This window comes from Protomyctophum bolini (assembly GCF_963924005.1).
Source record: "Protomyctophum bolini genome assembly, chromosome: 14".
Taxonomy (NCBI): Eukaryota; Metazoa; Chordata; class Actinopteri; order Myctophiformes; family Myctophidae; genus Protomyctophum; species Protomyctophum bolini.
The window spans coordinates 12,282,422-12,294,825 of record NC_137875.1 but is presented as its reverse complement, the minus strand read 5'-3'; the positions used below and the strand labels follow the sequence as shown (position 1 = coordinate 12,294,825).

General features: G+C 44.0%; 1 protein-coding gene across 1 annotated transcript in view; it reads left to right on the top strand.

Annotated features, from left to right (window-relative positions):
* The window catches only part of tet1 (tet methylcytosine dioxygenase 1), a 61,413-nt gene extending 50,041 nt beyond the window's left edge, over positions 1–11,372 (top strand). The window contains exons 15-19 of the mRNA XM_080782044.1: positions 701–851; positions 1,498–1,725; positions 2,314–2,490; positions 4,178–4,322; positions 4,726–11,372. Coding sequence (XP_080638170.1) covers positions 701–851; positions 1,498–1,725; positions 2,314–2,490; positions 4,178–4,322; positions 4,726–6,116 — 2,092 coding nt within the window. The 3' untranslated portion in view covers positions 6,117–11,372. The remainder of the gene's footprint in view (positions 1–700; positions 852–1,497; positions 1,726–2,313; positions 2,491–4,177; positions 4,323–4,725) is intronic.
* The last annotated feature ends 1,032 nt before the right edge of the window (positions 11,373–12,404 follow it).

Here is a 12,404-nt window from a genome sequence, read left to right as displayed (position 1 = left end):
TAGAGGCTATACTGTATGAGCGCGACATCATCGTTTATGCGGGAACTCCTACCGAGGGACAAAAAACCTGACTTTCTGGCCTTGTTTTGAGCTTGTAGAGCAGCTACTTTCACTAATTCCGGTCCCGGGGCAAACGTCTAATCTCTCTTTTCGGGTCTCGACCTGAAAAGGTTAGGAACCACTGCTATATAGAGTTTTGTAGAGTAACAGGAAGTCTCCCCATCTCAGGAGGTGTTGTAAGTGATATTATCATCATTACAATAGTAGCCTATGGCTATGCGCACGACATCACAACCATCAACAGGGTTTATTGTCTCAATAGAAGAATCAACCATCCACAGGGTTTATTGTCTCAATAGAAGAATCAACCATCCACAGGGTTTATTGTCTCAATAGAAGAATCAACCATCCACAGGGTTTATTGTCTCAATAGAAGAATCAACCATCCACAGGGTTTATTGTCTCAATAGAAGAATCAACCATCCACAGGGTTTATTGTCTCAATAGAATAATCAACCGTCAACAGGGTTTATTGCCTCAATAGAAGTATCAACCGTCAACAGGGTTTATTGCCTCAATAGAAGAATCAACCGTCAACAGGGTTTATTGTCTCCGCCAGTCCGAGATTATGTTCTGTGATTTTTGTATAGAAATGAAAGCAGAAATGTTGACCTGTCGACCTTCCCGTCCTCCTCCCCAGTCGTACGTGTGCGTGCCAGGGTCTGGACCCCGACACATGTGGAGCGTCCTTCTCCTTCGGGTGCTCGTGGAGCATGTACTTCAACGGCTGCAAGTTCGCCCGCAGCAAAGTTCCCCGAAAGTTCCGCCTGCACGGAGACTGTCCACGAGAGGTGAGGGGATGGGATGCGTGAGTTAGGAGCCATGTCCACACAAAGTGTTTATTCCTTCTTTTTTGTATTATTGCCAGCGGCTTTCTGCAATGTATTTCTATGGTAAAACTGGAGCACTATGGGTATGCAGGAACCTGTCTCTAGACCAGTGGTGACCCATTTGATGATATTTAGCCTCTCAAACCCAAAACTTAGTATATTTTGTTGTCATTGAATTCCATGCTATATTGATGTGGTACCATTAGGAGAGATAACAGGCAAACATTGATCAAAATAACAATTCTTCTACATTCTGCAATATTGTGTGACTTCTTTGTAATGCAGATATTTGAATAATTTAATTCTTGAGAGCTTAAAATGAAACAATTTGGTTTGTTATGTTATGCTCTCAAAAAGAGTTAAAGATCTAATAAGGGTCCATCTGATCCAACTCTCCATCATTTAGCTGGGGACCACCCGGAACCCCTCAAGGACCACTGCTGGTCCCCGGACCCGTGGTTGAGAACCACTGCCCTACAAGCTCTTGTGACATGATATCCAAAGCTCTCCTCCGATCGTAAAGGCTTTCTGTGGACAGTAGTACCTTCTAATGATCTGTGGATTCATGTTCTTGATGTGTAACGGTGTGATTGTGGTTCCTGCTCAGGAGGAGAAGTTGGAGCAGCACCTGCAGAACCTTGCCAGTGACGTAGCGCCGGTGTACCAGAGACTGGCTCCGGAGGCCTTCCAGAACCAGGTGGAACAGGAGCATGCGGGACCGGACTGCCGGCTGGGCCTGAGGGAAGGACGACCGTTCTCCGGGGTCACGGCCTGCGTGGACTTCTGCGCACACGCCCACAAGGACACGCACAATATGAACAACGGCAGCACTGTGGTAATTAATTAAGCCATTGTTCACCTGACGCCAACACCACGTTCACTTCTGTTCCTCTGCTTTTGTGTCACTTAAGGGGGTGTCAGTGATTTCAGTCAAAAACCCTTAGGTTTCGTTTTTGCCTTGGGACACAAGCTTTCATCCAATCAGGATAGAGAACAAAAACGAAACCTAAGGTTTTTTGACCCCCAGGGGTTAACTGCGGACAGGGAGGAACTCCTTATATGGTCAGCACACTCTATAGTAGAGAGGATTATCACAACAAAACAAAAAAATAAGTGATATTTGAATTAAGTGAAATCACTGCCTTTAAAGAACAAATTAGGCTTTGTGCGACAACTGACTGACTGACTGACATACTCACTCACTCACTCACTCACTCACTCACTCACTCATACAGGACCACAATAGAAGTAAGCTGCAGATCAGCGTTTTTCATCCTTTCGGTAAAGGTGGGGCCTGTGTAGCCTGTATGCATGCACCTGTACATGTAAAACATATATATTTGTTGCCAATAAAGATGTTAAAGTCAACGTGGCATGCCGTGTGGCTGAGCAGACATGTGTTTGTTTGTGTCAAACCTTCCAGGTTTGCACTTTAACCAAGGAGGACAACCGGGCGGTGCGGAACATCCCAGAGGACGAACAGCTGCACGTCCTTCCTCTCTACAAGGTCTCCGACCGGGACGAGTTTGGACGCATGGAGGGCCAGTGGGCCAAGATCCAGACCGGGGCCCTGCAGGTCCTGTCTGCCTTCCCCAGAGAGGTGGGTTCGGTTGGCTGATAACCCCATAGCGATTTGATTGGCTGAGAAAGTACATATTGAAGATAAAAGTGAGGGCAGAAAAGTGAAGACCCCAAAAGTGATTGGCCGGAATGACATTTCTATTTTTACTACAGTCAAGAGGCTGTACGTAGCGTTAAGCAGAAATCATTCTAACGCTACGGTCCAGAGCTAGGTCACATCAGAAGCTAGGATCAGGTATCCTGATTCCTTGTGCCAGTGCGGGCTCTGAAAGCACATACTTTGATTCGCTCCAATGAAGTGAAGCATTATCTGTCTCTACATCCGTGTCCTACTGTATATCTTCTCCATCTCTGCATTCTTCGCTTTGACAGATGTTTAAAAGCACCACCCTATATGAAAATATGAATATAGACTATACAAATGATGTTCTCTTCAAGCAACATACTGTAACACCCTTGGTCTCTGATGTCAAAGGCTACAGAGACAGGTAGTTAATCCAAAGGCCTTTCCAACTAGTGTGACACATCCTAAACTGTATGGACCTCTGTGTGTTTGTAATGAGGAGAAGGACAATTGGGTGCAATGGGTGCAATGTGCATATCTTTCAACTGAAATAAATTATTTAAGTTGCACAACTTGCGTATGTTGCGACAACTCGCTGGTGTCTCCTGTTCCTACAGCCAAGAGCCTGGCTGACCTGAACTAGGGCTGGGTGACTTTAAATCAAGACCCTGTTGAAAATGCATCGGTCTTCTCCGTTGCCTCGCTCAAGAATTAATAACTACGTTTTCACTTGGAGACGGAGTGCCCTATACAGTCTGCATCACCACAAGCAGAAGCTTCTATGTATAGAGCACCAAAGTATTGACGTCAGTAGAGGGCGCCAGTACACAGGTTCATGTATTTTTTTATTTGCATTGTAATCCCCATAGGGCGATTTTAGGTCGCTTCATATAAGAACTGTGTTTGAAAAATAAACCGATCATCCCGGCCTTTCTGTCAGGGGGGTGGCTGTGCGTCGTTAGGGATGTCTATTCATAGTTGATACAGCCAGTTTCTGGAGAAAATTGAATTAATTTGGCTGCAAAAGCTTGAAACTACATATGAAAGCAATGTCGCTGCTAATATACGTCACGCCCAGCTGTCAACACATTGCGTTCCTGAGATTCCTCGTTGACGTAAGCTCAGCTGGCGGTGACTCGACTCGTACTCGTGCTGTGCTGAAATGAGCATGACAGCACACCTAGCCGTTAATAGAAGATTTGAGGATGAATTAATCACATTAGAAATAGTATCCGTCAGAGCAGTTTGTCAGAGCAGTAGCAAAATTGGCTTAGGAATAAACAAAAACCAAACAATTAAATTAAAATGTTCCTCCTGTTCTCCGAAGCTTACACCATTTCAGTTCACGAAAATATATTTTAAAATATCTTTACATTTAATACATTTTTTAATATGCATTTCTGCTAAACATGCAAGCTATAATATATGATTTTGAAGAAACGGAAGAGGGGAGGAGGCTTCACTTCCGCTTTATGTCTTGCTTATGATCAGAGCTTCCGTGCTCCAGACTTGTGTGACTGGAACCATTTGAAAAGGAAGTCTGGCCACGCAAGACTAATCTATGAGTAATGCATGTAGGCAGACAGATTAAAATAAACTAAACAGACTTAAATGGACTAAATGGTTCTCCTAATGCTTCTAGGTGCGTCTGTTGGCTGAGCCGGTGAAATCGGCTCGTAAGAAGAGGGAGGAGGCTCGTCTGAAGGCCCAGGCAGGGAAACTGGAGAAGAAGCTGGCCCTGGCAGAGCTGGCCTCTGGCAAACTGAAGAGTGACACCCCCAGTAAAGGTGGGAGAAGCCATGTTCTGGTCTGGTCTCCTCTAATGAGCCAGTGGTTCTCAAATTGGGATCCCCAGTTTCACCACTTTAACCCTAATTTATACTTAAGATATATTCGAAAATAGCCAATAAATCACAAAATGTTTTGAGATGGGGGGGATGGTCCTCTGCCAAATACACAATAAATAATACATGCATACTATACATACAATACATACATACAGTGCATGACATGTTTGAGATGCACTGAAATGAGCCATACTGTACATACATAACACGTCTAAATGGATGCATTGGCCTATGTAATGTCATACTGTATGAATATAATAGATCATTTGTAAGACAATGTATTATTTCTGTGGTGAACTGATTATGTGTTTATTTCACAACATTTCTGTGTGAACGTATACAGGCACTTCGGTGGCACAGTCGTTGAAAACGGAGGCGCATCAGCAGCAGGACTACCACAGCTCTTCCAGCCCGGCGGCCGGCGTGGTGGCCGGCGTGGCCCACTACTTACCAGAGCAGAACCACCGTGTCAACCCAGCCAGCACTTACAACCAAAGCACCAGCAGGAGCAGCAGCTACTCCAGCCCCAGCCCTGGCCCTGGTCCTCCTGGGCTCATCCACCAACAGCAGCACCACCCCAGGCTGGGCCCCAGCCCACTCAGCCCCAGCCCTGGGTTCATCATCCCCCACCAGCAGCACCACCCCAGCGCTGGGCTGATTCCTCAGCACCACCCCAGCCCACTGAGCCCTGGCCTTGGACTGATTCCCCACCAGCACCACCCCAGCCCGGGGCCAGGCTCCGGGCTCGTCCCCCACCACCACCACCCCAGCCCTGGGGCCCCCAGCCCTGGGCTCTACCCCCACCACCACCCCAGCCCTGGGGCACCCAGCCCTGGGCTCATCCCCCACCACCACCACCCCGGGCTGTCGGCCTCACCGCACGCGCACAATGGCTCCGCACTCAATCACAACACAAAGGGATACGCCATGAGTACTTACTCGCTGGGGTCGCTGGGTGATGTTCCCAGAAATCCATTTGCAGAGCGCCTGGACCACGCACCTCCCCACACGTTTAAGACAGAGCCCAGCGAGTTGCAGTGTTCTCCCCTGCTACACCCGCCCGGCGCTCCCCCCTCCTCCTCCTCCCCCCTACCTACCTGCGAGGGTCTATTCAGCAGGCTCAATGGGCTCCACGGGGTCGGGTCGGCGGGGGTCAGGGGTCACGGCCTTCTCGCGGCCCCCTACTCCTCCTCCCTCCCCCCTCCGGAGGCTGAGGAGGAGGAGGAGGATGAGGAGATGAAGCAGGACGAGGTGTGGTCGGACAGCGAACACAACTTCCTGGACAACGACATCGGCGGGGTGGCGGTGGCGCCGTCGCACGGCTCCATCCTCATCGAGTGCGCGCGGCGTGAGCTGCATGCCACCACGCCCATCCTGCGGCCCGACCGCAGCCACCCCACACGCATCAGCCTGGTGTTCTACCAGCACAAGGCCCTGAACGAGCCGGGCCACGGCATGGCCATGTGGGACGCCAAGATGGCCAGGAGGGACCGCGAGAGGGAGGAGGAGGCCGAGAGGCTGAGGCTTGGGCTTGACGACAGCGGCGGCCTGCTGTCGCCCGGCGGCGAAGGCGACGAGGAACGGGACGAGGGCGAGGGGGGCGAGCAGGGTCTGGAGGACAGGGCGACGAGAGTCCCCACCCGCCAGGCGTGGACACGGACGCGCGACGGCGTCATCACCGTGTCCCCCTACGCTCTCACCCGCGTCACCGGACCCTATAACCGCTGGACCTAGAGGAGTGAGTGTGTTTCACCTCTCTCTCTCTGTCTCACACACACACACACACACACACGCACACACGCACGCACGCACGCACACACACACACACACACACACACACACACACACACACACATGTATTACTTTACTTGTGAGGACATCAACATTTTAGGCGATGGCACCACTGCGCAACTAAGATTTCAACCCTGACCTCTAAATGTCTAATCTTATCTTAACCACAAACCCAGCCTGGACCCTCGTCCTATATGGTAAGCCTACAGATATTTGTATTAACCATTGAAGACTTAACCATTTATCTTGTGAAGATCAGGAATATTCCACCATATTTGTGTTGGGCCACTCGCAAGTATAGAAATACAAGTCGCACGCGCACGCACACACACACACACACACACACACACACACACACACACACACACCTTACCCTGTGCTTCAGCCTTACCTCAATCGATTTCAAAAAGTTCTGCTCACTTTTTCTTCCCCTCTCGTTTTCTTTTTGGGTTTTCAAATGTAATTTTAATTGTGCTTTTCTAATCTGGGTTCCTTTCCTCATCTGGTCTTTCCTCCTCTCTGCCTTCAAAGTGGTGAGAAAGACCAACGTGTGTGGGCTTTTAACTGTGACTTTAGCTGTTGGTTTTTATTGTAACACACACAAACACTCACACACACACACACACACACACACACACACACACACACACACACACACACAGATGGTGCTTTGAAGCATTTGAAAAGACATTTTTAAACTGGGTTTTCTTTTTTTTATAGAATATATATATATATATACACCTGATAACGAAGAACAAAAAGAAAAAAAGAAAGATGTGATTATTTATTATGATCATGACAGTTTTTCTATTTAATTTCTGATGGTGTAAAAGCCTGTTTACTGCAAAATGTCTCCGATGATTTCCTTTGGTTTGGTTTTTACGACTAGATATGGTTACTTCAACCAGCGGTGCTCTTTTCATAAGAAAAATAATATGAATTAAAAAGTATATTTCATGGGTTTACATACATTGGTGCCATTTTAACTGTAACCTTTGTTGAAACCACTTACACCCTATTATGCTCAGATGACCGGGGTGCCACAGGGCTCTGTACTAGGTCTACTATTATGCTTAGATGACCGGGGTGCCACAGGGCTCTGTACTAGGTCTACTATTATGCTTAGATGACCGGGGTGCCACAGGGCTCTGTACTAGGTGTACTACTAGCCCATTTAAACCTGAGACCAGATTTTACTGTTTTAATGTATTCTAAATCGTGTCGGTTTTCTGAAAAATATTTTCTATATTTTCTATATCAGTGGTCCTCAAACTATTTCATGTCAAGAACCCCCAGAATTATATGTATTTTGGGTGCCGACCCGACCCCCCCCCCCCCCATCTCAAAATATGTTGTTCCAGTGACCCCCCCCCCCCCCCCCCCAGAAGCAAAGATTTGATTTAAAAACGTTCGCTGGGAAAGAATATATATTCAACGATTTGCACACATTTTCAGGATTCTTCGAAAACAGCAGATCTACAAGCACGTGGAGCGACACAGTATATCTGCTATTTTTCAACAACTAAAGTTAAACAATATGGTTAAAGTGGTTAAAAGCTATAAGGTGACAGAGATGCATCCTCAGGTCTAAATTGGCTAGTATTTCCACTCTCTTCGCCGAGAATAGCTGATCTAAAACCGTGTTGTGTGCGTTCTAGGTCGGCTACTGTTTGCCCATCCAGAATGGAGCTCAACAGAGAATTTTCTGGAAGTAAAAATCCCATTCCTTTTCTCCATAGAGGTTTTTTATTATAAGCTTATAATGTTGCAACAATCCATTACAGATTCCTCACTAGGGGTCTGGTTGTAAAATGATACTACTAAAACAAACTACAATTAAACTGTTTTTTAGCAAAACGTGTTTTTATTGCCGATTGTCATTGAGGAATACTTAACCAGCCACAACAAGCCGACACCTCTGAAAATCACTCACGAGTCAACCACAGTTTACAGTACTATCAACAATATGAAGACTATAATAAAGACAACAAACAAACAAACAAAAAAGAAGCAAGCTAAACGATTGTTTAGGGCTGTAAGCGTTGCAAAGGTATGAGCAATGGCTTGAGAGAAGCAGTTCAAACAATATTCTTAATGTATGCACAGTCTTGTACCTTGTGCCTTTTTTGTTTTCATATTTGTTTAACATTTCTTTATAAACAGAATCAAATACTGGTTATGGTCAGGTTTGATGCCAGGCTTGGAAAAATAACCCTGAAAGAAACGTCTATGCATACAACTATGGAGAAAATGAATGGGGATTTGTACGTCTGGAAAGTGCAGCGGCGGCCTGTTGCACTCCGTAGGGACACTATAGGATTGGAGTGGTTTTAAGTGAACACATTAATGCATCACATCACACAGAGGACAAGACTAATAACCATTACGTGCATTTTTTACTACAGCTGATGTCACATGTAGCACGGTGCTCTTCCTAATACACAAGCTCAATGAACCTTTGTTTTCATTTGAGTTTAGATGGTGTCTTTTTGTTCATTGTACACAGATATGTATGGTATATTGAGAAGATTTAAAATCTTTTTTTTAACAAACTTGAAAGAGGTTGTGAACCATAGGCCTACATATGTGGACAGATAGTATATATACCTTGTACGTATATACCACAGCTTTGTGTGAAACCTCTCCTCTTTCACAGTATTTCCGCATTCGTCATCTTTTGTTCTGCAATTTGATTAAGCTACTATTGGTGCAAATGATCTACATATCTAATGGAATTCAGCCTCGTTCAATACTATACCAAAATGCTGCAACAACAAAGTGCTTTTTGGAAAACGCATAGGGCACAAGTGGTGAAAGAAATCATAGGATTCAAAGGTTAAAAATATATATATACAAAATCAGGACTTAAGGTCCCTGCACACTGCTGCGTTTTTCGGATTTTTAGCAGCGCCGGGTTTCCGAAAAAAACGCGTCCCGTCTGCGAGGACCTTCAATGTATGTTTACTGTTTTTTACTAATGAGGCTGTCCGTTCCAGAATGCAAAATGTATCTCATCAGGATATGTTCAGTTATTTATATTACACGGCTATGTCCAGTGGATGCTAAACTAACTATAATCATTTTATATCTTTCTGTTTTGTTTTTGTTTGCTGGAAAACCACTCGGTCACATCCCACTACACAACATCTAAAGACGATTCCAGGTGCTGTATTCTCGTGAAGACTTTGTATACAGATTTATATTTCACAGGGCATACAGGGTTTGTGGCAGCTTTGTATTATAGTTCTCCTTACAAAGAATAAACAATACATACATTACAGGCTGACGAATTGAACTGCTAGCCAGCCAGACACACTGGCAACAAACATTTTCACTGAGAATGTGTTTATTTTATTGTATTATTATTTATGTTTTTAATCTTTTTCACATTGTTTTCATCATGGTGCTAATCTGATAAGATATCAAGGTGCATTTATTCTGATCATGTTACATTATAAGGTGCTGGTTGCATCCTCAGTTTATAGCTACTTTAAATCAGTGGTTTTCAACCAGTGGTCCAGGGACCACCAGTGGTCCTTGAGGGGGTTCCAGGGTGTTCCCCAGCTAAATGGACCCTTATTAGATCTTATTAGCCATTTTACACTCTCAAGAGTTAAATTATTGTTAAAAATATGCATTACTTAATTATTAGTTTACTTTACAGGAACTCTACACAATTAGAGAATGTAGAAGAATTGTTATTTCTTATCAACGTGTGCCTGTTACATATGTCATGTATTACGTATGTATCGCAACAAATTGTGGTCCGACCGTGGCACAAATAACAAATGAATAATGGACCTTGACGTGAAAATGGTTGAAAACCACTGCTTTAAATGCATAATAATAGTCACTGTCAGGCGGAAAACTTGCATGTCCAAAACAAGTCTTGGGGCCTGTGTACCAATGGTTCCAATGTGGAGTTAGTATTTAGTCACAACAAGCTTGTGTTTATACTTTTTCATTGGTTCAATAGTAAAGGTATATTCAGTGATTTCACTTAATTCAAATATCACTTTTTTTTTTTGTTTTGTTGTGATAATCCTCTCTACTATAGAGTGTGCTGACCATATAAGGAGTTCCTCCCTGTCCCCAGTTAACCCCTGGGGGTCAAAAAACCTTAGGTTTCGTTTTTGGTTCTCTATCCTGATTGGATGAAAGCTTGGGTCCCAAGGCAACCTAAGGTTTTTTGAGTGAAATCACTTACTCTACCTTTAATGAAACCAAGAGAAGCTTAAGTTTAACAAGAATGTCGCGATGTGTCGTGACGAGAGCTTGTACTGTTGTAGAATGACAATTTTTTGCTATGTAATAATTACGTAAATTGAAATATAGGCCTAATGGAGATAGGTTTCCGCCCGACAGTAACGATTATGGTTCCACATGAGGGTTGTTTGAACAACCACACTGTCAAATGCTGAACGTTAACTCTGACAGTGTGCACATGGACCATTCCAGGTCCATTTGTACACTCAGAATTATACTCTGCATTTTCTCACTCACTAGGCGAGGATACACAAAACAGTGTCACTCACTGGTAAACTGTACACTGAACCGTCAGTTGTTGCAAATATAATTTAAACTTAAAGGGTGGATGGACAATGTTAAACAGGTGCTGCAAATGTCTTCCGCTGATCACAACCAAACTCCCCAACCATGCACATAGGAAATGTGTTCAACAAACACTATCACATCATTTACAGTACACGCAACACAGTGAATGTAAACACAAATAAAATAAAATAAATCACAAACCAGCTTTGTTGTAGGAAACACTTGTTTTTGGAGGAGGAGGGGGGGGGGGGGATTACGTCACACGTACAAGGAAAGGCAAATTCACGTTTTCTTGTTTTTATTGGAGGAACTTATTAGTCAACGTTGTACAACTGCATTGCAAGTCGTTGTGTCAAGGAGGAGGAACTAACAAACAAGCACCAGCATTTAAATATCTGATGTTTTTATGAGTTGAAAATTTGTGTAAATATACATGTGAACCAGATTGTTTTTCCACTGTACTGTTAATGGTGTGTAGACAATGGATGATCTTCTCGCTTATTTTGAAACTGAATTACTGTACGTTGCTGAAATTATTATATCCATTTTAGACTTCAGAAGAGACTACATTTAGCATTCCTTTTATGGATGGCTGTTCTCTTTCGGGGATTGTGAAATAAAGACATATTTATATTTTGGACTTGATCATGATTTTGTCTTATTTCTTTTTTTCCGCTGTGTGTGTGTGTGTGGGTTCATCATTTAAGAATGACACCATAGATCAGTGATACTCAACCTCAGGCCCGCGGGCCACATCAGGCCCGCGGGACCATTATGACTGGCCCACCAATGAAAATCTAAAAAAAAGTAGAAAAAGAAATCTGGAAAATGAAATAAAAATAAATAAATCTGAATGAAGTTATCTTTTAATTACATTATTATAAGTAATACTATTAGAGTTGTACTATTACTCGAACGAAAATAAAAGCTTGGGGGGGAGATGCAATGCAAATGAAAGACATATACTGTGTATCCCTATTCCCTGACATAATTTTATAGCTAAACGGACAGAATTCAATTTTATTTGAATGATGAAACCCAGCTGCCATTAATAGTTGGAAATGGAAATGGAAATTGCGGAAATGGAAATTGCGGAAATTGTAATTGCGGAAATGGTGGAAATGGAAATTGCGGAAATGAAAATTGCGGAAATGGAAATTGAGGAAATTGCGGAAATGGAAATTGCGGAAATTGCGGAAATGGAAATTGCGGAAATTGCTCTTCACTTATAGCTATCTATTTTCAGGTAGATTGTTTTATTTTACTCAGTCAGCCATATCACTACTCATTTTTTTTCATGAAAAAGGTCATATTTGAGTAATCTATTTTCAGGCAAATTGTGTTTATTGTATTTTATTTTACTCAGCCATAACAATTTATTTTCTGTTAACCAACTTGCTGGCTGGCAGGCAGGCAGACAGCTACTCATAGACAGGCAGACAGACAGACAGCTACTCATGGAGAATTGGACAGGCAGGCAGTCAGACAGCTACTCATAGACAGGCAGACAGACAGCTACTCATGGAGAATTGGACAGGCAGGCAGACAGCTACTCATGGACAATTGGACAGGCAGGAAGGCAGACAGCTACTCATAGACAGGCAGACAGACAGCTACTCATGGACAATTAGGCAGGCAGGCAGACAGCTACTCATAGACAGGCAGACAGACAGCTAC